The sequence below is a fragment of the Notolepis coatsorum genome (genome assembly GCF_963971535.1).
Source record: "Notolepis coatsorum genome assembly, chromosome: 4".
Lineage (NCBI taxonomy): Eukaryota > Metazoa > Chordata > Actinopteri > Aulopiformes > Paralepididae > Notolepis > Notolepis coatsorum.
Genome location: NC_140168.1, coordinates 75,406,679 through 75,433,964, shown reverse-complemented (window position 1 = coordinate 75,433,964; position 27,286 = coordinate 75,406,679). Strand labels below are relative to the sequence as shown.

The 27,286-nt window shown below is 45.4% G+C and overlaps 1 protein-coding gene across 1 annotated transcript in view; it reads left to right on the top strand.

Moving 5' to 3' along the window:
- Positions 1–217: 217 nt before the first annotated feature.
- The window catches only part of mrpl24 (mitochondrial ribosomal protein L24), a 48,591-nt gene continuing 21,522 nt past the window's right edge, over positions 218–27,286 (top strand). Inside the window, exons 1-2 of the mRNA XM_084313149.1 lie at positions 218–274; positions 14,824–15,010. Of these exons, the coding sequence (XP_084169275.1) occupies positions 14,828–15,010 (183 nt within the window). The 5' untranslated portion in view covers positions 218–274; positions 14,824–14,827. The remainder of the gene's footprint in view (positions 275–14,823; positions 15,011–27,286) is intronic.

Sequence of the window (27,286 nt, the reverse complement as noted above, 5' to 3'; positions counted from 1 at the left end):
TATAGGCCTATAATTATAATTCTTCTATAAATATAATTATATAAATATAATTATTATTGTATAGATTCGTTTAAATGCTTAGTTTGTTGTTTTAATGCCCAAAATAAAGTAGACTTTATTATTATAATATTTTTTTTTAGACTTCGTGCTCTTATTTTGAAACAAATGTCCGACCGGAAGTCTGCTGTCGCTGGAGGAACACATGTTGTTTGTCTGTCGTGGTGTTTTGGTGACGACATGTAGTAGGTGACATTGACCACATTAACCAGAAACGGTAAGATAAGCTATTGCTATAACGAAAAAAGGAAATTTCATTTGCTTTTTCCACTTGGCTAAGCTAACGTTATATGTTTAGATGGTGATGTAATTAGAGATTTGTGTATGTTGTTCTGGGAAAGTGAGATATGTGTTTAGGGTCTAGCTAACCCTAGAGCTAGCCGCGGTCACATTGATTCTGCATCACGAACGCGTTGCTCTCCGACGGTCATTCATAATATTCATTCATAACGAATGAGAGAATCCGTTAATAGCGATACCGTTGCCGATGCGTTTCATTTCAGCTGTGCTTTTGCGTTGAAATGGATGCGTGAAGCTATGAATTGAAAATGGGGGACCCTGATGTAAACAAGACAAACGTCTTTCTCTGGTCTGCATCCCCTTGTGTGTATTGAGCCGTACTGTATTGTACTCATTCTGCAATCTGTTAAATAAAGTTTTCATTCATTCGTTGTTGGCTAGTTTTCTGCCGTGTTGTTGTTGTCACGATGACACCATTCTATCAGTGAATCAAAGTTGCAAAGAGAATATATACACCGAGACGCTCAAATCAAAGTTCTACAAAAAGCAGCAAAACGTTTTAGGCCGAATATTGACTAACGACCAGAATCGAATTTACGAGTGTTAGTTTATGTCGTTTTCTTCACATGGATAATAATAACCCAAATATAAATTATTATCGTCATGAATAACAGCACATTTGGTCAATAACATGAATGTAGTCATATGACATGTAATGCTATATCATGCCATTTAAAAGTGTAGATTATTGGACATACATCCGTCAATTTGATAGAAATTGTTGAAATAAAACTTTACAACATACATTTTTGATAAGAATAATTGATATGCACTGTAATATAGCATCATACTAAATATGCAAATAGTAGTAATGTGTCCTTTTTCAATAGTAATACAAAGGGGGTTGTGTAGAAATGAAAATATATTCAACAGTGATCAGTAGTGACACAATTAACCAATTACGATTATCCATCAAAGGCAACTGTATAGAACAGGTTACTGAGGCTAAACTTCTAGGAGTCCTGCTTGATGAACAGCTAACGTGACAGAATCACATGACAAGGTGACGAGTAAAATGGGGAAAGGAATATCTATGATAATGTAGCGGGGTGGATAACCTCCGCTTAGTGAGGGTGAGATAGATTATACGAACACCGGATAGCAGGGACACGGAGGAGCTAAGTCCCACCGAACCCCCAACTGTAGTGGCCGCGTGGTTAGACATAAGGGGTAGGGATGCAGTAAGCAGGGCCTTAGGATTTACTAACCTAGGAACAGGTACAATAGTCATGCAGGATTTTATAATGACAAATACTCATCAGTACCCTGTACCCCCCTTAACAACTGCGTCCTGTCTAATAAGCGGCGTACCCCCTCACACCCGGTGAAAGTAGTGATCAATAGTCTTCCCCAAAATTGTACCTTATCTCATTACCGTTGAAGACCTGAAATTAGTGTACCCCCCCCCCCCCGTTAATGTTAGGAGACAGGTTATACATTGACACTTCGCTGAAACACACACACAACACAGTGGATCCAATTATCAGTCTTGTTTACTGTAATTTGCCAATGAACCATCACATAAACACTTCATCACAATACTGCTACACAGTACACAGCCTCTTTCTGTTCTGTAAGGAAAGAACACACGTCACCAAAATACCTGCACAGTGGACGTTCCCTTTAAAGGCGTCCCGGCCATAGCACCACGCATAGCACTGTATATTATAGATAGACCTTCGCCCTGTGGCGGCACGGTAATATTCCAGTACACAACTGTGCTACTGTACAGATAAACACTCGCAGCACACACTCCCCAGTCTGAAAACACTGGTAAACATAACACACTCGAAATCAACAGAACCTAAGTAGGGCCCACACTTTGGTAAGAATAGTCACTAGAGCTAAGCCGGCATTACTAGAAAATAACCCCCGTTGGAGCACCCTGTTGTGGCTCGGGAACGTAGTGGCCCAAAACGGGACAGCCCCTTCACTCAGTCCGAGCATGCTACAAAATAAATAGTTAATACTCCGCAGCGCTGTAGGCGCGAAATGTACCTTTACTCGACTCACCCTTGAATGAGAGTCTATAGACGAAGTGCTGGTTAGCCCCGCATAGCAATTGTCTGGAGTTATTTGGCCGTAAAAGGTCCAGAGAAACCGTCACCTGTGATACTTAGAAGGGGCTGGTCTGGCAGGTAGTCTGTAGCAATGTTGTGAATGTCCAGTAGAATCCCTCAGGCCCGAATCCTCCTGCCGCTGGAAACCGGCGATACGACGTGCTAAGCTAAAAAGGCTAGTGCACTATACTTTAGCTAAGCTAATAGCCGAAATGGCTAGCCTGACTCCCCGACTGTACATTTACATTTAGTCATTTAGCTGACGCTTTTATCCAAAGCGACTTACAAGTTCTGTACGACAAGCCATCAGGAAGGGCATAGGGCTGTCTTAAATACTTCGAAGCTTCGTTCGATGGCACAAGCTTCGAACATTAAAAAAAAAATCGAAGTTTAAAAAAAAAAGAAAAAAAATTAATTGTTCAACTTTTTTTTTCAAATTTTTTATTTTATTTTTACTTCGGTGTGTGTGTGTGTGTGTGTGTGTGTGTGCATGGGGCCATTGGGTCGGGCCGGGGGACAAATACACTGGAGGAAAGTAACCCAGCTCAGCACTGCCCAAATTATATCATCACTATTGCCTGTTTGAAGGATATCATCCTCAAACACATATACACCACCTACACGCTAGGGCTGGGCGATAAAACGATAACGATAACTATCGCGATAAATTATTTCCTCGAAATAAACATGAAACGTGGTCGCAAAGTTTCGATATATCGATTTCCAAGCTTGGCTCCGTTCAGCCTCGGCTCACCACACTCACTAACAACAACCAACGTTACGTGATGACGTGACGTGCATACGCACAACAGCTAACAACCAATCAGTGAAGGAGATGGCAGAGAGCGAACGAGATCCGGAAGGAGACCCAGAGGTACTAGGACTCACTCAACAACAAGGCTTGCTAGGCTAATTAGCTTGCACGGCGTTGTTTTATATATTTACGTGCCGAGTATGTGTGTGTTTTGAATTCTGAGGCCACGTTTAAGTAGTGTGGGGTATACAGTGGACGTCGTTTCAATATATTGTGGTGGAAGAGAGTATTTTAGTGTCATATTTAGCACATTGTCGTGGAATACACCGCTTAGAAGCAACAGGCTGGCTAGGATACCTAGCTTGCACGGCACTGTTTTATATATTTACGTGCCGAGTATGTGTGTGTTTTGAATTCTGAGGCCACGTTTATAGTAGTGTGGGAGTGGACGTCGTTTCAATATATTGTGGCGGAAGAGAGTATTTTAGTGTCATATTTATTGTCATGAGATACTCCGCTTGTCGGCTAACTGTTAACGTGCGCGGACTGATGACGACATCAACTCGACTTGAGACATTCGCAGCAGCATATTAGAAGTTAATTAAACTTGACAGACATTATATCGACGATAATTATCGATATCGAATTATATGAAAATAATTTTATCATTTTATCGCGATAACGTTTTTGGTCATATCGCCCAGCCCTACTACACGCCTATTCTCAGTCCTTGCCCCACAATGGTGGAATGAACTACCCACTAGGGATGCACGATATTGATTTTTTTTGACACCGATACCGATAACTTTATGCTCCTCAAGCCGATACCGATAACTGATATTTATTGTATTATAATATTTTTTTTAACGGTATATATATATATATATATATATTTTTTTTATCAAAAAAAATTTTTTTTTGAGTATTTATAAGCTCCGACGTCATCGGTACTGCTATCGGTACTCGAGAAATTATGGAGTTTTTTTTGAGGAATTTAAACGTCGCAAACTAATCTTGTTGGCAGTTGTCTATATCTCTCCTGCCTGTGTCTCTGCCTGCGCGGGGAGCTCTGTGCTCTCTGCCTGCTGTGCTCTCTCCTCTCTTCCCCTCCCACACACACACACTCACTCACTCACTCACACACACACACACACAGACACGGGTGCTGCGCTGCCGAGTACAGACCGCTCTCTGCTCTCATAATGGTGGACAGAACGAAATGTTCAAAAGTCTGGGTCTATTTTACTAAAGTCGATGCTGACAACGCTCGTTGCCACAAGTGCAACAAGACATTTGCCAGTAATGTTTAAGCGCTGGTACTTGTCAATGTGGCTGGCGGGGAGATAACGTTAGCTCCGAGTAGAGTAATGGCTGACAATCCGGAGGTAAATAAACGAACGAGAGCTTCTGATTGGTGGTATGAAGAAGAGGTGGGTGCAAGCCGTGGGACGTAATTGGCAGATCGACTGTCTGTCTCCGAATGTAACGTGACTACGTCACAGCCAAGAAAGGGAGCGCTGGATTTGTGAAAAACTCCCTGTTCCTAAACCACACGCTATCAGTTTTACCACAGTACTGGCAAAACGGGAGGAGGCTATAATAAAAACAAGCGCCCTTCATCCAAATCCACCCACACCGGATTTCTTTTAACCAAAAAATGTATTATATGTTATCGGAGCTATCAATAACGTTATCGAGTTTATCGGGATGACGTCATAATTGCTGATATCGGCCTGATAATTATCGTGCATCCCTACTACCCACCCCAGTTAGGACAGCCGAATCCCATCCAATCTTTCGCCGTCGACTAAAGACGCACTTCTTCAACCATTATCTGAAATAAAATTTTAAAAATAAAATTTAAAAAAATCTAACCCTAACTAACCTTACTGTCATGCACTTGTCCTAATAAACTAACCTACACTGTAACACGCAACACTTTGATGAATATGGCTGTACGTTAACTTTTTTTGCACATAGCACTGGTGCTACAGAGGTTGATAGTTTTGTAGCACAGGCCAAAATCTTGTAGCACAAGTATAAAACTTGTTATATTTGTAACAGTCACAAATGTGCCTATTGTATTTGTGTTATTTAGTTGCAGTGCCATGTTTGGCTGTCATTTAGTATATCGCCATGTGTTATTATTACTATGATACTCTCATATGCTATTTTCAATTAATATCATAAACAACATAAGGAATATTAGCATAATTTTGAGTGGACTGAAGGAATGAGTCAGCGTTAATAGTTTTAAATGCAAATAATTTATTGAAACATAGAAGTGGGGTCGGTTGGGACACACACACACACACACACAATGGGGGACCCTGATGTAAACAAGACAAACGTCTTTCTCAGGTCTGCATCCCCTTAACAATTGTGTGTATTGAGCCATACTGTACTGTACCCATTCTGCAATCTGTTAAATAAAGTTCTCATTCATTCATTCACACACACTGTTTCAACTCACCACCCCCGCATCATATTGTAGTCTAGTCTGTCTTCAAACTTCCACTCCTCTCGAAACTTGTTTATTTGAATATCAACATTATCTGTCCATCCTCAGTTTACTATAATATACTCCTGTCCTGACTAGTGACTTCATCATCTTTCCAAACGCACGCACGCACACACACACAGGGAAGGGGAGAGAGTGCCCCCCCATTTCCCTTTCCACACTGTGTCTGCTGGCTCTGCCTGTGATCAGGATTAGCTTGTTAGCTTGCTAACGTTGTAGTGATTGTAATGGTACATAAACGTTAATTTCGGGCGATGTGCGCATAAAGGAATGGCGACGGTGCAAAGCATGTAGATGCATTTGACCCGTTGCGAGAAGAAAAAAACACCACGGACTTATTTCGGGACGTGTAGGCGCACTGCTGTGTTAACGCAGCAACCGACCAACGCGCTGCTCTGCTTGCAGAAGGCGCACGGATAGGGCGGATATGACTCGTCGAGTTGTCACAAGAGTTTTTTCAAAATAAGATTATCATATGCACCTGAACGTTGCTAGCTTTCGGAGCCTAGCTGGAGCTGCGCGTGGGCAGAAATGAGACCCGCTACAGGATTTTCAAAATAAGAGTATCTATATGAACCGAATCCCTATCGCACCAGTGCTACTGAAGTAAATCCATCCATCGCACAGACCGCTGTTGCTGTAGCACGTGCGAGATATATGTCGCACTGTACAGGCCTGTTGTTGGCAGTTGTCTATATCTCTCCTGCCTGTGTCTCTGCCTGCGCGGGGAGCTCTGTGCTCTCTGCCTGCTGTGCTCTCTCCTCTCTTCCCCTCACACACACACTCACTCACTCACTCACTCACACACACACACACACAGACACGGGTGCTGCGCTGCCGAGTACAGACCGCTCTCTGCTCTCATAATGGTGGACAGAACGAAATGTTCAAAAGTCTGGGTCTATTTTACTAAAGTCGATGCTGACAACGCTCGTTGCCACAAGTGCAACAAGACATTTGCCAGTAATGTTTAAGCGCTGGTACTTGTCAATGTGGCTGGCGGGGAGATAACGTTAGCTCCGAGTAGAGTAATGGCTGACAATCCGGAGGTAAATAAACGAACGAGAGCTTCTGATTGGTGGTATGAAGAAGAGGTGGGTGCAAGCCGTGGGACGTAATTGGCAGATCGACTGTCTGTCTCCGAATGTAACGTGACTACGTCACAGCCAAGAAAGGGAGCGCTGGATTTGTGAAAAACTCCCTGTTCCTAAACCACACGCTATCAGTTTTACCACAGTACTGGCAAAACGGGAGGAGGCTATAATAAAAACAAGCGCCCTTCATCCAAATCCACCCACACCGGATTTCTTTTAACCAAAAAATGTATTATATGTTATCGGAGCTATCAATAACGTTATCGAGTTTATCGGGATGACGTCATAATTGCTGATATCGGCCTGATAATTATCGTGCATCCCTACTACCCACCCCAGTTAGGACAGCCGAATCCCATCCAATCTTTCGCCGTCGACTAAAGACGCACTTCTTCAACCATTATCTGAAATAAAATTTTAAAAATAAAATTTAAAAAAATCTAACCCTAACTAACCTTACTGTCATGCACTTGTCCTAATAAACTAACCTACACTGTAACACGCAACACTTTGATGAATATTGTTACTCAGCTGATAGAGTTGTATCCTTCCTGATGACCTGTCGTACAGAACTTGTAAGTCGCTTTGGATAAAAGCGTCAGCTAAATGACTAAATGTAAATGTGAATGTAAATGCCTTGTAGAATTCCACACATAAGAAAGAAAGATACTGGGATGAATAAACAAATGGGAAATAAAATGTAGAAATGCATGCAATACATAAATAAATATGAATCTCCATTAGATAAGGTGCTACTGAGATGTTTTGGTGAGTTCTTTGTTTTTTTGTGGAAGTAGCCCTTCTTAAAAATGCATGAACATTCACTGATAATTGGTCTGTAGTGGAGTCTACAAGGTCTACATTGCCGGACCATGTAGAATCCGAACCTTGTAGACTGACATAATTCTGTGCATAGTTTAGTCTACACAGGCCATATTTCAAATAATCAAAATCTTACTTCATTCATCTTAAACATTCTTGATTTGGGGGATTGGTAGTTCCCATGAAATCTGAAGTTCAAACGACAACAGCGATCCACCTTGAATTAAATCACACTGTGTTGGCTGCGTCACAGTCACGAAAGGGGCTACTTAATTCATTAATCCAATCCACTTTATTTATAGAGCACATTTAAAAACAACAAAGTTTACCAAAGTGCTGTACAAGTCCCACAACATAAGATACAAAAATTATATATATAAAAAAAATATATATATATACCGGTATATATATTATAAAAAAAAAAATTATAATTTTTTTTTTAATTCGAAGCTTCGAATTAAAATCGAAGCTCGGCCCCGAAGCTTTGATTGCCAAAAAAAAATTCGAAGGTCAGCCCTAAGGGAACAACTCTATCAGCTGAGCAACAATGTTCATCAAAGTGTTGAGTGCTACAGTGTAGGTTAGTTTATTAAGTGAGTGCATGACAGTACGGTTAGTTAGGGTTAGATTTTTTTATTTTTATTTTTTTTTATTCAGATAATGGTTGAAGTGCGTCTTTAGTCGACGGCGAAAGATTGGATGTGATTCGGCTGTCCTAACTGGGGTGGCTAGTTCATTCCACCATTGTGGGGCAAGGACTGAGAATATGCGACTTCTCTTTGATGACCCTCCCGGAGCTTGGATAGGAGTAGGTCTGAGGCGGCCAGAAGATGCAGAGCGTAAGGGGTCTTGAGGGTGTGTAGTTAGAGACCATTGACCGGAGGTAGGCGGGAGCGGTTCCCTTTGCCGCACGCAGGGAGAGAAATTAACTTTTTGACTCACCGGCCAGTGGCGGGTAGATGGGAAGAGTCTACCCGCCAAGCATATTTCTTACCTGCCAAAATTTGTTTGATTAAAAAATATATATATATATATATTTTATATAAAAAAAAAATTGAAATAAAATATATATTATATAATCATACTTGTAGTTGTATTATCTGCGAGACATCGCCACCACGCAATAAGTCAAAATGCTTGCTATCTGCAAACAGCTCCACTGTCTGTGTGTATACTTGAGTAGCCTCTAGGGGTGGGACGATACATCGATCCAGATCGATACATCGATGTAATTATCAACGATCGAATCGGATCGGTGCAATGTAATAAGATCGATTCATATCGATACTCTTATTTGAAAATCCTGTGGCGAGTCTCATATCCGCCCAAGAACAACAGCAGTAGCTCCGTGTGTGTAGACGTTACAGCATAGCATTCTCCCTTTCTGTGTGTGTGTGTGCGCGCGTCTTTGGAAAGAGCAGATGAGGTCAGAGGAGTTTGATGTTTAAATGTTATTTAAACATAAACAATATAATACATAATAAATGTAGGCCTATACATGATCATGCAACATCAACAAATTGTTGTAGGAACGGTTTGGGAGAGGGAGGTAGGGAGGGGTTTTAGGTTGAGTTTTGAGTTCCAAAAAATGGAGCTTAAAGTTTAAAGCTCAATATATCAAAACGTGGCACTTTACAGTGAACAGGAGGTCTATTTGTATTAAAAACAATAGATTGATTTTCCTTTAAATGTCTGGAAGAGCTCAAAAATACAAATGTCAAATGATATTTTCGTTACCTTTTTTTAGTTGATCTAAATGTTACTGATTGTGTTAAATGGGCATATGATATCATCTCATATCGATTGCAGGCACCTGAATCTAATCTAATCGTATTGTATCGTGAGAGACTGTGATATCGGCAAATATCGTATCGTTGTCCAAAGAATCGATATCGTATCATATCATGATGAAACTGGTGATTCCCACCCCTAGTAGCCTCCAGCTCCAGCAAGGATTCTCCGGCCCTGCAGCTAGACCCTATATTCAGCTAGACCCTACATTCAGCATGCAAGGATTCTCCGGCGATGCAGCTGGACCCTATTTATAACGTTACGGTTCTTTTGTCAAATCACATTCAACATGCCCTCAGCTAGAATACGCATTCAATCAATGTTATAAGACATTGATATCAGGAGCTATCTGTAGCTACTGCTAGCCCGGTAGATTTATAACGTTAAGACAATTTAGTTTACTGGGACAGATAAGATCTAACGTGAGCTAGCTAAGCTAGCTAACGAGGGAACGGAGGTATTATGCACTCGAGTCGACTATTGCTGGAGCATTTGTTGATATCAGCAGCTATCAGTAGCTAGCCAGCTAGATACCGTTAGACAATGCCTCGTCATGTATTAAACTAAAAGTGAATAGTTGACTGGGTCATTGTTTAAACAGTAACGGTAGCTCATGGAGGTCCGATATAGACTAGAGCAGACTGCCCGCATATCGCAATGGTGGCGTTTCAGGAAGTAAACAAGCCAAATGAGAGCTTCCGATTGGTCATTTGCTTTCTTTCTCATGAAACCAGTCACGTCACTCTACTGTGATTGGACCGTTGACTTGAGTGCAATGTGGGACTTGTAGTTTTTTAACGATCTCGCGGCGGAGAAAAAAAAGACGAGAGAGGCTATAATCTGTACTCGCACAATCAAAATAAGAGTATCGTTATGAACTACACGTCTACACGCCACACGGCGGGCAGCCCTCTAAGTGTCAAGCGCCAAAGGTAAAAACTGAGCGCCCCTGGCGGGCGGCGGGCTTTAGTTTCGGTCCCTGGCCGCACGGTATGCTAGGTCGAGGGCCTTGAAGCGGATTCGTGCAGCAATGGGGAGCCAGTGCAGGTCCCTAAGAAGTGGGGTGACATGGGCCGACTTCGGTAGGTTTGAGATCAGGCAGGCCGCTGCGTTCTGAATGAGTTGAAGAGGCTTGGTGGCAGTGGCCGGGAGGCCAGCGAGCAGTGCGTTGCAGTAGTCGAGGCGGGAGATGACTGTTGATTGGACGAGGAGTTGGGTGGCTTCTTTTGTCAGGAAGGGGCGGATCCTTCTGACGTTGCTCAGGAGGAATCGGCAGGTTCTGGTCGTCGCTGCGATGTGAGCAGAGAAGTTCAACCGGTCGTCGAGGACAACACCAAGGTTCTTGGCGGTCGGGGACGCAGTCACAGCTGCATTCTCTGTACAACTGTACATGCTAATACGCAACACTTTAACGTTCATCTTCACAGTCCATCTGCCGAACGTCTTCTTCGTCTTGACTAGGGGTGCACCGATGTATCGGTCGGGTATCGGTATCGGCCGATAAGTGCCTTGTTGACTGCAATCGGCCTATCGGCCGATAAGCTCGAATGTGCCGATGGCAGTAGCCGATAAATATCCATCAATTTGTGTCGCATCAAACGGCAAAACGCGTCGCGACCTGCACAACGCCGCCCCCGGCCCCCGTTCTTTCAACCTAAAAGTGCACTTTCTTCAACCTCGAAGTAAACAAATCACAGAACGGTAGCCAGTTAGTAGGTATCAACGTGAGCTCCCGGGATGGTAGCTAGTTAGCTAGCACCATCCAGGCATCAACGTGAGCTCCCGGTACGGTAGCTAGTTAGTTAGCACCATCCAGGCATCAACGTGAGCCCCCGGTACGGTAGCTAGTTAGTTAGCACCATCCAGGCATCAACGTGAGCTCCCGGAACGGTAGCTAGTTAGTTAGCACCATCCAGGCATCAACGTGAGCCCCGGGCCCTGTACGGTAGCTAGTTAGTTAGCACCATCCAGGCATCAACGTGAGCTCCCGGTACGGTAGCTAGTTAGTTAGCACCATCCAGGCATCAACGTGAGCTCCCGGAACGGTAGCTAGTTAGTTAGCACCATCCAGGCATCAACGTGAGCCCCCGGTACGGTAGCTAGTTAGTTAGCACCATCCAGGCATCAACGTGAGCTCCCGGTACGGTAGCTAGTTAGTTAGCACCATCCAGGCATCAACGTGAGCCCCCGGTACGGTAGCTAGTTAGTTAGCACCATCCAGGCATCAACGTGAGCTCCCGGAACGGTAGCTAGTTAGTTAGCACCTTCCAGGCATCAACGTGAGCTCCCAGTACGGTAGCTAGTTAGTTAATAACGTTATATAGTTAGTGTTACACGTTCAATATAACATCAGCTTATTATTTACCCGAACACAGCAAGTAAGCAAGGCATTATTCCGTTCATAGCTCAGTTCCATTCCGTTGCTCATTCCGTACCCAACTACCCATTCTGCAATCTGTTAATAAAGTTTTCAACCAGACAAATGTATAGAAAGGCTTTGTTTTATTATAACATTTGTTGCAGTAAAATCATTATGTCTCATTTGGTCATGCTGTGGAGCGCTGGTCGGCGGGCCGGGCAGCTAAGGTATTAGCTACGTTAAGTTTGTTGTGCTCTCGAGTCGCAAGCAGATCAATGGCGGCATGCCCGAAAGTGGAAAATGAATAAACGCTTGCCGATTGGTGGTAAGAACAGCAGGAGGTGGGTGCTAGCGGTGTGGCGTAATTGGCCGAATCGACTGTCAATCAAAATGGTTCTATTGCATTGGCTGAGAGCTCTGGTTGAGAGAATAGTATCCATCTGCAGGCCGCCAGACGATACTGGGAGAGAAATAGTGCTACATGGCATGGTGGAATTAATACCATAAACATATTTCTTGATGTTTCCTTTTTTTAAGTAAGTAAAGAGGCCTACAAATACAAACATACAAATATACAGTAGTTTCATAAAAAAAAAAAATTACAAATACTTATATACAAGTATCGGTATCGGTATCGGCCGATAGTGTTAGTTGAACAATCGGTATCGGTATCGGTGGCCAATTTTCATATCGGTGCATCCCTAGTCTTGACGTAACCTAATCCCTATACTTGATATTGATAAGCTTACGGCACGTGGCGTTACTTCTTCTGCTCCGGTGCACAATAGGTATTTCACGTGTTTCAAAAAGTAGAATGCTCGTGGCCAACACGTCCACTCGCTTCCGTGGATAGCGCCGAAGAGACCCCGCACATGTGGCTCCTTGTGGATACCGGTCCTCTTCGCATTTCTCTACCGACTACCAGACCGACGCCAACCAGCTAGTGTTAGTCCTCCACGATGCCCCGCCGGGCCCACAAGTAAACGGGTCATTGAAACAGTTATAATGAACACAGTCAGACACATTCACGTGTCTACAATAAGAAGATACTCCTCTTTATTAACACCACTTACCCTCTTACAGGTTATTCAAACCTTGGTGTTATCACACCTTGACTACTGCCCAGCAATCTGGTCAAGTGCAGCAAAAAAAGATCTCAACAACCTTCAGATTGTGCAGAAATTGAATAGAGCAGCTCATCTTGCACTCGGGTGTTCTACGAGAACAGGTGTAGACCAAATGCATAGCGATCTTGCATGGTTGAAAGGAGAGGACAGATCGACCCGCAGCCTACTAACACTATTTAGGAATATAACTGTGTCTAAACAACCAAGCTACCTGTACTCATGAATAACTTTTTCACAAGACAGACATGAGCACAGGACAAGACAAGTTACCAGGGGTCATGTTTCAATTCCTCTACTGAGATCAAATGCAATGAAAATAACTGCTATGTATAGAGCCATCTCACAGTGGAATAGGTTGCCATATATAATTAATTACTCAAGCAACAAGCAAAGAAAGCTTTAAAAAGCAAGTAGAGAGGTTACTTTTGGGTACAGGCACAATGCTTGATATATAACATTTTATTATTTTACTAGTCATTTTGTAATATTTTGGTATAATGCTCATGTAATGAGGTGGGTTGGATTGGATGGGTGTGGGGGGGGGGGAATTATGTTTGATTAGGTTATGTATATTGTTTCGTATGTTTATTGTTGGTTTTATTTTTAATTATGTTGTTTGTTTGTATTTATTGTTTTGTGTGGACCCCAGGAAGAGTAGCTGTTGCCATTTGTAACGGCTAATGGGGATCCAAATAAACTTAAACTCATGGAGGAGCGCGGGGGGAGAAAAATAATGAATGTTGATGAGAGCCTTGACGTAAGTGGTTGTAGCTACGGATGTGGGGCTGGAGACACGATCCAATAGACCTTTTTTATATGCCTGAGTCTCCTGAACAACCCCAAGGCGATCGGCACTTTCTCGGCCGAGTTATAGTCACTTTTTCACACCTACTCCCCAACCGGCGCATGCACAGATTGCCCAGGCAGTGTGTCTGGACAATCCCCTGTGCTCCTCCATGAGCTCAGAATACCGGACGTGTTGTGGTGGTTGGAATCAGCGTGACCGGTGGGGTTGGGTACCGTTCACATTTGAACCGGTACCGCTACCAGTACCAGTTTGTGGAATTCGATACCTTTTTTCGGTACTTAACTCTCTGTAATAACAAAAAAATATATTTTAGTTAGGGGTGTAACGATGGGACCTACGATGGGACCTCACAACGATTAATTTCGATTACGATTATTCAGGCAACGATTCAATGCATCATGAAATCTCTTCATTTGACCTCGATTCGATAAATTTTCGATACATTTTCTATCGGTTAATTCCCCAAAAAATGTTGAATACACAAATGTGGCAGGGGGAACTGATTTAGGTCAATAAAAACAATACACACAAACAATTTTTTATTTTATTTTTTTAAATCGATGCAGTTGAATCGTCACATTAGAATCGATGCATATTGATTAATCTATGCATCGTTAGCTTACACCCCTAATTCTTGTTGTAAAAAACAAGTCCAAACTTCTCAATTTCAACATGGTTATTTATTTAGAACATTTTGTTATTTATTGTTGTAACATACCAAATAAACTAAATTGCATACATATGACCTCTGACTCATCTGGTCTTTCCAAAGACCCAAGAGATGGGACAGTAATATATGTATTTGTGGAAAAGGCTCCCTCTTATATTACACTCATATACTAAACGTGTAAAGGTACCGAAATTTGGTATCAATTGATCTAGCGTGAATTGGTACTCGGTAGTATCGATATCATTCTGTCTCTACCCTTAAAAGCACAGAGTTTGGTACCCAAACCTAGTGACTTGTGGCCGTAAGGAAATTGAAATGAATGCAGCCGGGCTGCTAGACTTGGCTGGAGGCGGTCGGAACGAGCCTCTGCACAGTAACCTACTGGAGTGTTTATTGTCTTGTTCGAAATTGTGCACTTCTCTTGTGTCGAGTGCTTGATTTTCTATATCTTTCCTTACAGAGAAATGCGTCTAACAGCGTTCCTGTCGATGGCAGCCAAGGCTGGTTTTCCTAAAGACTACCGCTATGGCACAAATAGGCCGTGGACCATTGCTTCCAAGAAGCAGAACCACCCTAGTAAGAGGAGGAATAAGGTGTTTGTGGAGCCGATACCCAATGAAGACTGGTCTGTTTTCAGGGGGGATACAGTAAGTAACTCTACAGGAGAACTGGTCTGTTTTCAGGGGGGATACAGTAAGTAACTCTACAGGAGAACTGGTCTGTTTTCAGGGGGATACATACAGTAAGTAACTCTACAGGAGAACTGGTCTGTTTTCAGGGGGATACAGTAAGTAACTCTACAGGAGAACTGGTCTGTTTTCAGGGGGGATACAGTAAGTAACTCTACAGGAGAACACCTTTTGTAAAATCAACTTATCTCTTAACGTTACAGATAGGGAGGCACCGAAATTCCGTTAGCCTGAAAATAGCAATTAATAACACATTCGGCAGTGAACAGGCTAAACATCTTGACTGAATGTGTGTTTTTATTTTATTTTATTGTAGCAAAAGCATAGACATAAATGTGACGCTTTTTCCAAATAATTATATTATCTCTATGGCTGTTTCCTTGCTCTCCTGCGGCTATTTATGATGTGTTCAAATCCCAACCGCATCCCATTCGTTTCCTATGAAAGAGCCTGAAGCAAACGTTGCCCTCAAGCTCCTCCTACTCAGCCGCTTAGACCGTGGTTCAAACAGTGTTAAGCTCCTCCTACTCAGCTGCTCAGACCATGGTTCAAACAGTGTTAAGCTCCTCCTACTCAGCCACTCAGACCGTGGTTCAAACAGTGTTGTCAAGCTCCTCCTACTCAGCCGCTTAGACCATGGTTCAAACAGTGTCTGCATTTTTATTTCGGTACATCCCGCCTAGTTACAGGCAGTGGTGGAAGAAGTACACAGTTCCTTTACTTAAGTAAAAGTAGAAATACTCAGATAAATGAGTACTCTGGTAAAAGTAGAGAAGTATTTGCTATTGAATGTACTTAAGTATCTAAAGTAAAAGTATGCATTCTATATGACGTTTGTGTATCCCAGTGCTTGGGAGCATTCAACCCTTGATCCATTGACCTCTAAACGTTATGTTAAAGTGGTATGTGGTCCAGTTATGCTGCTCTGGTTAATGGTTATGTTAAAGTAGTGTGTGTGGTCCAGTTATGCTGCTCTGATTACGTCCTCTTGAAGTTGACAGGCTTCAAATGTGAAAGTATATAATCTTCATATATTTCCCATCTTCAAAGTAACTAGTTCAGATAAATGTAGTGTGTAATAATAGTAGAGTAAAAAGTACAATATTTCCTTTGAAATGTAGTGGAGTATATTGTACCCTAAATGAAAATACTCACGTAAAGTACAAGTAGTTTGAAATTTGACCTACCGGTAAGTACAGTACTTGAGTAAACATGTTTACTTTTATGTATTTACACACACACACACACACACACACACACACACACACACTGGTATGGTGGCTCATAATGAACAAACAGGATAATCATTTAGTCAAATGATCTGCACACAGTAATAATAATAACAGTGATAATAATATAAAAATATTACAATTATGAGGCGGACTAAGCGTCTGTCTACCACGACAGATACACTGGTATCGAATCCAGCTGTCAGCGGTGCCTCCGGCTTGGCCGGTCGTCATACTGACACAATTGGCAGTGTTAGCGGGAGGGAAGTCTGGTCATTGTAAACAGCGACTCCTACAGGTCGGTCAGGGCGCCTGCACGCGTGTATCCTTTCTGCAACAAACCTTCCCTTCCGCGTTGCTCTGATTGGCCAGCGATCTACGCTCGTTTTCGCCCCTACGCCCGTGCGAGCGCGCGCATGCGCATGACCTGCGATAATGCCCTCACGCCCCCCCCACGCAGGTTTTTGTTTTTGCCCCGCCACGCCCACACGCTCGCACACACGCAGGTTTTAATAATAATAATGCGAGAGCCCATGCACACACGCAGGTTTTGCCCCCGGTAGATAATAATAATAATGCGAGAGCCCTCGCACACACGCTGAAATGGGTATCGCAGAACACGCCATATTAGCATGATAATACCTAGCTGCATCAGATAATACCTACCTGCATCAATATACGCCGCGCTATATACTCCAAAGCCTAACTAACTAAGATGGACGATCACTGCTGTAACTGAGGGGTACAATTCCCTGACTGTATTACTAGATATGATACTTACTACCACTACCTTTGTACTTAATATTCGGCCACCCAGTACACGGCATAAATATATTATCATGAACACTCTCACGTAGATGAAACGGATCCAACACAAATGTACGAATTAGAAACAGGTCTTTATTTCCTACACAGCGATGGTGTGTAGAATAAGCACTTAATCACTTAATTACATTTATGAATTGAAATAGTATGCACTTTTATGGCAAGGAGTATTCGTCGGTATATCAATAGATAATGTCCAATCTCTGAAGGCGCAGGTGGTAAATATACGACCTGGAATAGTTAAGGAATAACAGCAATGATACTTTAATGATTATAGGCTGGATACACTAGAGGGGGTTAATCCGGTCGCTTGTAAGCCGACAGGAGTAGGAGGGGGGGGGGGTAGAATCCAGCTGCCTCGTCCGGCCAAGGGTATCCCAGGTGAACCCACTGTAGTGCCGTTCAATGCGCCGGCGATCCTTGGACCACAGATGAAAGCAGGTGGACTCTTTGTGGGCCGGCTCTCTCCGGTCCACGGGGGAGAGATGTGGAGAGACCTCGTCTTGCAGAGCGTCTCCTCACCTTGCGTCCTCTCCAGGGGGGGGGGGTTCCAACACATGGTAGTGTCGGGGGTCTTTATCCATAGAATAATCAAAGTATCCAAAGCATAATCCGTGCCTGGGAAGGCGGGCTGTCGTCGGTAGAATAATCCGGTATACAGGTCCACTCGCTCGTCGGCTCTGGGGCTCCTCGGGTGCAGCTTCACATAGGGTCAACCACCCTGGGTAAGCAGCCAGTTCTCTGCCCGAAACGATGGGGTACTGACTACGGTAGTATTCTCACCGCACGAAGCACTATATATTAACAGACTATTATTAGCTTAATAGACTACGTCCAACTCGACGATATAGTGCCAAATATGACTATTCAAATATTAATATACACGATGTCTCAATACCGATGGTAGGCCGAACTTGGCCTTACTCCCACACGTGGCATCGCGGGGAGGCTTTACGTCTGTGACTCTATTGGAGGGTAAGAAACTGGACTGAAAAGAAAATCCTACTTTAGTAGCGCAGTATATATACGCACTATGAACAAATAGTCCCATTAGTGGTGCGGTAGCCAAATTCCTACGCGGAACTAGGACTTGTTCGTACATGTCGAGCGGTACGTTTGAACTGGGTCTGAGGGGTATGGCAGCCTGGCACCAAGGTCTCGACCAATAGTAGAATGGAGACTATTATGGGATGTTCAGTAGGCTAGAATGGATATTCAATGCATATTGTACAAGGAATATACAAGGGATATCAGGGAATATTAGAGAATATACAAATACAATTAAATATATATATATAAATAAATATATATATTCGGTTTAATCTGGCCCTTCACAACAGCCACCCCCTGAATAGGTCCCAGACCTAATCAGTTAAACGGAGACAGATTAATCGCGTTGTCTATTTACACATAAGGGTTTGCTGTAGGGGTCAGTCAACTTCACAAAGTCATAGGGTTGTAGGGTCATGGTCATCATCGATTGTGTCTGGGAGTCGAGGCAGTTCTATGAGCCTTGCCACGGGACGGGTGTAAGTGCGACCCTGGACGAGCACTTCAGCTGCTCGGACCTTGCCGTTGGCACCGGTGATCACTTTGCTTACGCGGCCGGCCGGCCACATAGCTCTGGGCAGTGATTGATCAATAATCATGACGACTGTTCCTTCTGTCAAATTGTCTCTCTCCTTTACCCACTTCTGGCGGGTCTGTAGAGACGGTAGGTAGTGCAGTAGGAAACTGTTCCAAAACTTGTCGGCTAATACTTGGCTGTACCTCCACATTCGTCGGCCGTTCGCTTCTTCAGGCCGGTACATTGTCTGTGGTAATGCAGGATCTAGCCGCCCCATCAGGAGTGTGTTGGGGGTAACTGGGTCGATATCCGCCACATCACTGGAGACATAGCCGAGGGGCCTAGAGTTCAATACTCCCTCAATCTCCGTGAGGACTGTTTCTGCTCCTGCGTGATGTACATCCTCATCGTATTTCTTTATAATCAGCTCTGTGACCTTGTGTCGGCTGTTCAATACGATCGGGTATTTAATGTCATCCGGTAGATTGGGGGCTCTGCGTAGGCGACCACCCACTCTGATGAGGGTATGAGCGTCGCTCTCGGGGGCCAGATGAATTAATCTGCTGTCGGATGGGACGGGCTTTCCTCCCTGTAGACAGGCCAATTCATCGGGGAACGAGTCTCTCTGGGCTCGCTGCAGTAGAAGCAATTCTGCTTCCTCGTAGTTAGCTGCTGACATATCAGCGGGGGACTTGCACTCCGGGTGGTACCGCAGGAATGTTCTTTGTTGTGCACTCTCTATGGACGTGCAATCGTTTATGTTAGGGTCGGTGGAGGCTACGGTGCTCAATCCACAGAACACAGACTTCTTAATTTCCACCTCCTCTGGACTTGCTTCCCTCGGGATAGGCATGGGCCACTGTCCTTCCGGGAGTCTTAGGAATGCGGGGCCGTCACTGTAGACATTGCGACGGGTGAGGTCATCCAGGGGCATCCCCCGGGTGATGACGTCAGCTGGGTTCTGTTTTGTATCAACGTAGCGCCACTCTGTTTCTCCGGTTAACTCTTCGGTTAAGTCTTGAATCTCGGTGACTCTGACTCCCACGAAGACTTTGTACTTGCATGAGTCCGATTTGATCCAGGCGAGTACCGTCGTGGAATCTGACCACAGGATTGTTCTAGACACCGGTATGGTGAGCTCACGTTGGATGAGCGTGGCTAGGTGCGCTCCGGCTAGGGCTGCGCAGAGCTCTAGACGTGGGATAGATTGTTGCTTGCGTGGGGCTATTCTCGAGCGGGCGAGGACAAATGCTGTGTAGATCTCTCCCCCCTGGTCTTGGGCCCGCAAGTAGGCTACTGATCCGTATGCGACCTCTGAGGCGTCACTGAAGACGTGTAAGTCCATTTTACATGTCTCTGGCCTCACCGTGGGTGGGAAGTAGCTTCGGCGCATATTAACGCCTGGGAGTGAGTGGAGCTCCATCTCCCACTCTCTCCAGGTGGATGCAAGGTGTGCGGGAATGGGGTCGTCCCAGCCCTGGTCCTTGTCCCACAATGCTCGTACAATCATTTTTGCCCTGGTGGTGTACGGTAGAATACATCCTAGCGGGTCATATTGTCGGGCGAGTGTTGTGTACACACTCCGTCTGGTGGTCGGCGCCGCCGCCGGCCTTCCCTGCTCCGTAGTCAGGGGCTTGTGTCTGTAGTGAAGCGAATCTGTTTTGAATCGCCACACCAATCCCAGGGTCATCTCCTGGGCTTCTCCCGGGATTGTAGCCATCCAGGTCTCGCTGCTGGCTGCCTTGTCCTCGGAGGAGAGGCTGCGCAGTACTTGCGGATCGCTGCTGGCCCACTGCCTGAGATCAAAGCCGCCTTTGATCAATGAGGCGCGGAGTTTAATCAGGAGAGCCTCGGCTTCTTCCTGGGTTGAAAGGCTTTGTAGACAGTTGTCTACGTAGAAGCTGTTCTTTACGCTGTGTCGGACCTCTTCGTCCGCTGCTGGGTCCTCTGCTACATGTTTCTGTAGTGCAAATGTCGCACAGCAGGGGCTGCACGTCGTTCCGAAGGGGAGGACTTCCCATTGGTAGATGGCTGGGTGCTCATCTCCTGGCTTCTCTCTCCATAGGAACCGTAACAGGGGCTTGTCCGCCTCTACTAATCTCACCTGCAGGAACATTCCTTTAATGTCCCCGCTGATGGCCACCTTTTCCTGGCGGAAGCGGAGTAGAACGCCGAGTAGGGAGGGGCCGAGTGTGGGACCGGGCAGTAACTCTTTATTCAGATTTTGGGATCCGATCTGGTAGCTGCAGTTAAATACTATGCGGTCTTTACCGTTGTGATGGACCTTGTGGTGGGGCACGTACCACGATTCAGTGGTCTGGTCAGCCTCTTTAATGTCCATCTTTGTGACGTGTCCCGCTGTGATGAGCTTCTCAATCTCAGCGCGGTATACACTCTCTTGGGCGGGGTTCTTGGCTAAGCGCCGCTCCGTGTTCAGCAGGTACCGTTCTATGGCGTCTGTCTTGGCGTGGAAAGTAGGCATTCCTTCTCGCCGCAGGAGTGGCGTGGCGTATCTCAACACGCCGTTGACCGGGACTCTCTTGGTCCCTGTCTCGAGGAGGTGAATGGCGTAAATGTCATCTTTAGAGCGAATGTCTTTCTTTCCATTCTTAAAGGGCATTTGTTCCAAGCTCCATAGCCGCTCTACGTGTTGCAGGAGTGCGGTTTCTCCCTCTGTGACTCGGGAGTGGAGACATCTAGTGGCTGTACTTCGGTTGAGAGATTTGGCGAGCGGGCCTTGGAGAGTCCATCCCAAACGGGTCTCGACTGCTGCAGGACAGCCTCGGGGTCCGGTATGAACCCGGTCTATCGGGACAATGAGGTCTGCATGGTCGGAGCCTATCAACAGGGTCGGCATAGCATTGTCTATGAGCGGGATCGGTAACTTGCGCAGATGTGCATATTTCTCCATCAGCTTGGCGACGGGGTATGTGTACCGCGACAGTCCTATTTCTTGGCTGGTGAAAGCGTCTGCAATCTGGTACCGTCGCTCAGGCTGGCCGCTTGCTGCGATAGAGAATGAGACATTCTCGCCCTTTATCGTCTTCAAATCTCGTCTTATTGTCCGAATTGTCATTTGGGTTTCGCTTCCCCGCAGCCCTAGCTGGGCCGCAGCGGAGGCGAGCAGCAGGGTCTTCTCTGACCCGTCATCGAGGACGGCGTAAGTGTCCAGGACTTTATTCTGGTGGCTTAGTGTCACACGCACTACTTTTAGGAGTACTCGGGCTCCACTGCTGCTGGCGGGGTTTCGATGTACATGACGCTCGCTTTGCGGCTGGATGGTGCAGGTGAAGGGCGCCGTCTGTTACTGTCGTGAAGTATGTCCAGATGGGCTCCATCGCACTTGGTGCACCTTTTCTTTAAGCGGCATTCGGCTGCCATGTGTGAGCGCGCACAGCGAAAACAGCGCTTGTTGGACTTTATCCATTGACCTGCTTCCTCCGCGTTCAGCTTGGGGAAGGAGTCACATTGCGCTAGCCAGTGTTCTTTCTCACAGTAGGGGCACACTCTCTTCCACTTCTCCGTTCTGGAGGGGGTACTGTGGCTCCTGCTGCTCGGTACTGACTCCGATTGGTGCATCACAGTCACCGATCTTCTTCCATCATTTAGTCGTCTGGTTCCTTCTCTGGAGCCAGGGGTGCTCCGTCCGAATGTATCTAGCCGTAGGCTGCTGACTTCTCTCGCCAGGAAGTCTGCTAGATCGAGGAGGTTCGGTTCGGGGCCATTCGGGTCTCTGTGGTCCCTCTGCCGCCTAAAGCGCTCCTGACGAGCGGGCGGCAGCTTCTCCAGGATCCTTTCCACATTTGAGTTGGCGTAAAGTTCATACTTCCCCTTCTCTCTTTGCGCTCCCAACATCCCTACCAGGGACTGCACTCTGATGGACAGGTCGTCCAGTGCTCGATTGTCTATTGCTGGGGGTAAGCGGTCGATGTGTCGGATCTCCTGGATCACGTAATCCCATATGCGCCCATACCTCTGGTCCAATGCTACCAGCGCTGCTGTGTATGGGGTGGTGGAAGTCGCGTAGGCGAGCGCTATATTATGTGCGCGGGGCACCTTTAAGTGCTGCAGTAGGATGGCGTATTTGTGGCGTTCATCCAATACATCCACCAACATGGTCTCCAGACACATGCGGAGTTCTGTATACTGGGCCCGGTTCTCTTGGGTGAAGTCGGGTACCATAGGCGTGCCAATGTATGACGCTGACTGTGGATACATCGGCGAGCGTTGGGGGAGAGGCCTCCTAGGCGAGTCTCCTCCCGCTCCTTGGTATGGGCTGGTACCGGCAGTGTACCATGGCCCGCTTGTCCAGGTGCTGTTCCTCGGTGCGGGTCGTGCGTCGTGCTCACCCGTGTATAGAGTCGGGGGTCTGTAGCGCAGCTCCGCGGGAGTATAGCCTGGGCTGTACCGGACCTCCTGGTCCGGTAGAGTACTGTGCTGTCTTCGGGCGCGGTTCTCCTCCTCTTCCTCTTCGTCTTCAGTTAGGTCATCCAGTGCTTGTAGTCTCTGGTTTAGCCTCTCCACAGGATATGCTGCTCCTTCCCGGTTGCTAGGTCTCGCTTGGACCGGTGGGGGGAGGTGGTCTGTGGGGGGTATAGACCTCGTCTGTTGGTCAAGTTCAGGGTTGTTTACTCGGCTAGGGGATGCCGCCCTGGAGGTGTGTCTAGACGAGTTCCTGGAGCCTCTGGCGGAGGGAGAGGGTGTTGTCCGTCTGATCAGCTGTTCTATTAGTTGCGCTTGCTGTCTGTCGCGCTCTGCGTCCCGTAGAGCACCAGCAGCTGCTCGCTGGCTGTCTGCTCGGTCTCGGGCCACATTCTCTTCCATCTGAATGCGTCTTATTTCCAGGCGTATGTGCTCTTCTTCGCTCCGTTGCTGTATCTGCAATCGATCGCGTTCACCCTGGAGTCTATCGCGTTCAGTAGAGGCTTTCAGGCTGACGAGGAATGCCTGCTGTAGGGTCCTCTCTGCCTCGCTGGGAGAAGGCGGTTGTATAGGGGAGCCTTCCCTCGGGGTACTCCTTGCGGAGCCTTGGAGCTCTATCTCCACGGTGCTCTCCCCGTCTTCTTCCGTGCCGAGTTCTCTCTCGGTAGCGTTGTATTCCTCCCGGGACTCATCGGGGACTACTTCTTCAGTACTGGCGGGGTGTGAAGTCATGTCTGGTTCCCACTGGTCCCCACCGTGAACTTGGTCAGTTACATTAGAGCCCGTAGGGGCCTCTATGGTCGGGGTAGTCTGGGCGTTGGGGTTAGACATACTTTTACTTTCTAGTTTTACCGCGTTTACTGTTAGTAGAAGACTAGGTTGTTGACTGACAGCGTAAGCCTCTAAGTACTGAGGGAGCCGTCGTTCGCGCTGCGGGCGTTGGTTAGGAGGATCGTTTCGTGGAGTGTTCATCATAGGCCATTTCAATATTAATAACACTATATTAATATTACACTAATTACCATCCGGCTCGAAGGACCAATTGTAACTGAGGGGTACAATTCCCTGACTGTATTACTAGATATGATACTTACTACCACTACCTTTGTACTTAATATTCGGCCACCCAGTACACGGCATAAATATATTATCATGAACACTCTCACGTAGATGAAACGGATCCAACACAAATGTACGAATTAGAAACAGGTCTTTATTTCCTACACAGCGATGGTGTGTAGAATAAGCACTTAATCACTTAATTACATTTATGAATTGAAATAGTATGCACTTTTATGGCAAGGAGTATTCGTCGGTATATCAATAGATAATGTCCAATCTCTGAAGGCGCAGGTGGTAAATATACGACCTGGAATAGTTAAGGAATAACAGCAATGATACTTTAATGATTATAGGCTGGATACACTAGAGGGGGTTAATCCGGTCGCTTGTAAGCCGACAGGAGTAGGAGGGGGGGGGGGTAGAATCCAGCTGCCTCGTCCGGCCAAGGGTATCCCAGGTGAACCCACTGTAGTGCCGTTCAATGCGCCGGCGATCCTTGGACCACAGATGAAAGCAGGTGGACTCTTTGTGGGCCGGCTCTCTCCGGTCCACGGGGGAGAGATGTGGAGAGACCTCGTCTTGCAGAGCGTCTCCTCACCTTGCGTCCTCTCCAGGGGGGGGGGTTCCAACACACGGTAGTGTCGGGGGTCTTTATCCATAGAATAATCAAAGTATCCAAAGCATAATCCGTGCCTGGGAAGGCGGGCTGTCGTCGGTAGAATAATCCGGTATACAGGTCCACTCGCTCGTCGGCTCTGGGGCTCCTCGGGTGCAGCTTCACATAGGGTCAACCACCCTGGGTAAGCAGCCAGTTCTCTGCCCGAAACGATGGGGTACTGACTACGGTAGTATTCTCACCGCACGAAGCACTATATATTAACAGACTATTATTAGCTTAATAGACTACGTCCAACTCGACGATATAGTGCCAAATATGACTATTCAAATATTAATATACACAATGTCTCAATACCGATGGTAGGCCGAACTTGGCCTTACTCCCACACGTGGCATCGCGGGGAGGCTTTACGTCTGTGACTCTATTGGAGGGTAAGAAACTGGACTGAAAAGAAAATCCTACTTTAGTAGCGCAGTATATATACGCACTATGAACAAATAGTCCCATTAGTGGTGCGGTAGCCAAATTCCTACGCGGAACTAGGACTTGTTCGTACATGTCGAGCAGTACGTTTGAACTGGGTCTGAGGGGTATGGCAGCCTGGCACCAAGGTCTCGACCAATAGTAGAATGGAGACTATTATGGGATGTTCAGTAGGCTAGAATGGATATTCAATGCATATTGTACAAGGAATATACAAGGGATATCAGGGAATATTAGAGAATATACAAATACAATTAAATATATATATATAAATAAATATATATATTCGGTTTAATCTGGCCCTTCACAACAACTGCTATTGAAATAACGTTCATCTCCGTGAGCCTTCAGAGCTGCTCTTATTTGTAAATAGAACAAAAAGGAGTTTTTCCATTGTTCAAGAGTGGATATATGTTGCAGAACATGCCTGTTAATTACCTTTTAAATATCTGTTGTGTGGTTAGGGTATGTATGTTTTTTAAATAAATGCCCAGTCTTGTGCTTTGTCACCACCTGTCAATCTGTTCTGTTATTGGTCCATGATGGCAATAAATTGATGATTTTTACAGCCTAATCAAAAACAGATTTTTTACACATTGGTTCAAACGCGATCACGGAAGGTGACAACCCTAACATGTCATGTTGTGTCACAACAGAATGAGTAGGTGAGTGTTAGGCCTACAGAAAGTGTAATCTATTGATTGACTTGCGCAACCTAGTCAATTCGGTAGAAGAGTCTGGTGGGCGAGATTATGCATGACCAGCCTGTGATCTAAATATTACCTATGTGTTGATGGAATCACGTCAATATAGAGATGAAAACAATTCAATACATTATTTCAATTGATATGAATAGCTAGTTACGTTAATATAGAGAGATGATAAATTAATTAAGCGAAAAAAGAAAAAAAAATTGAACTAAGAGTGATTTGAACTTGTGACCATAGGCTCCACAGCAAGCTGGCGAACGAGTTGAGCTAAGTGCGTCGATGTTAAAACTGAGTGACGAATGCATAATTTACACTTGTGCCAATTGCGTGCATTTGTCTAAGTATTATTATTCTAAGTATTATTTTTATTATTATTATTATTATTATTATTATTATTATTATTATTATTATTATCTACCGGCGTGGCGGCAAAACCTGCATTATTATTATTATTAAAACCTGCGTGTGGCTGAGCGTGTGAGGCGTGTGGGGGCAAAAACAAAATGTGCATGCGCGCGTTACCGGCGTAGGGGCGAAACGAGCGTAGATCGCTGGCCAATCAGAGCAACGCGGAAGGGAAGGTTTGTTGCCGAAAGGATACAGGCCGCCTGCACAGCGAGGAAGGGATCTGGGTGAGGTAGTGTGCCCTCCCACGCGTTACACTCACCCAATGAGAGTCCTTGCTGCCAGGTGAAAAGAGGCTGCTGGATGTATCGGAGGACGCATGTGATAAACTTCAGGGCTCCCTAGACAGGCAAGTAGGGGGCAAATGTGCGCAACGACCAGGAAGGGGAGGGGGGGAATTGGCATAACGACTCAATTGGGATGGGAGGAAAATACAAGAAAAATAGGAGGAGAAAAAGTGGATAAAAAAAAATATATTTACAATTATGAACGCACTTATTTTCTTTAAGGCTAAGTAGTTCCAGCCACTAGATGTTGCTAGAGCCCACCAAAACAATGTGGTGTTTATATCGGAAGCCTTTACCATCGAATGTATTTATGATCAAACTGTCAAACTAGGCATTGCAGATAAAATATGACTCAAGATCCAGCAATATTATATACAACTTACCACTAAAAATGTCATAAACATATCTTGGATTCAACTTAGGTAGAAAGAGAGAAATTGACACGCCGATTTCCTTCTTGAAAACTGAAGCAGAGAACCAAGGACTGCACGGAACAGCAACGTGTTTATCAGGTGCAGGGTTCGCACAAGGTCCTTGAAGTGCTTAAAGTGCTTGATTTTTGACCAAAAAAAGTCAAGGCCTGGAATTCCTTAAACCGCAAAAGAAAACTTAACAAGGTCCTTAG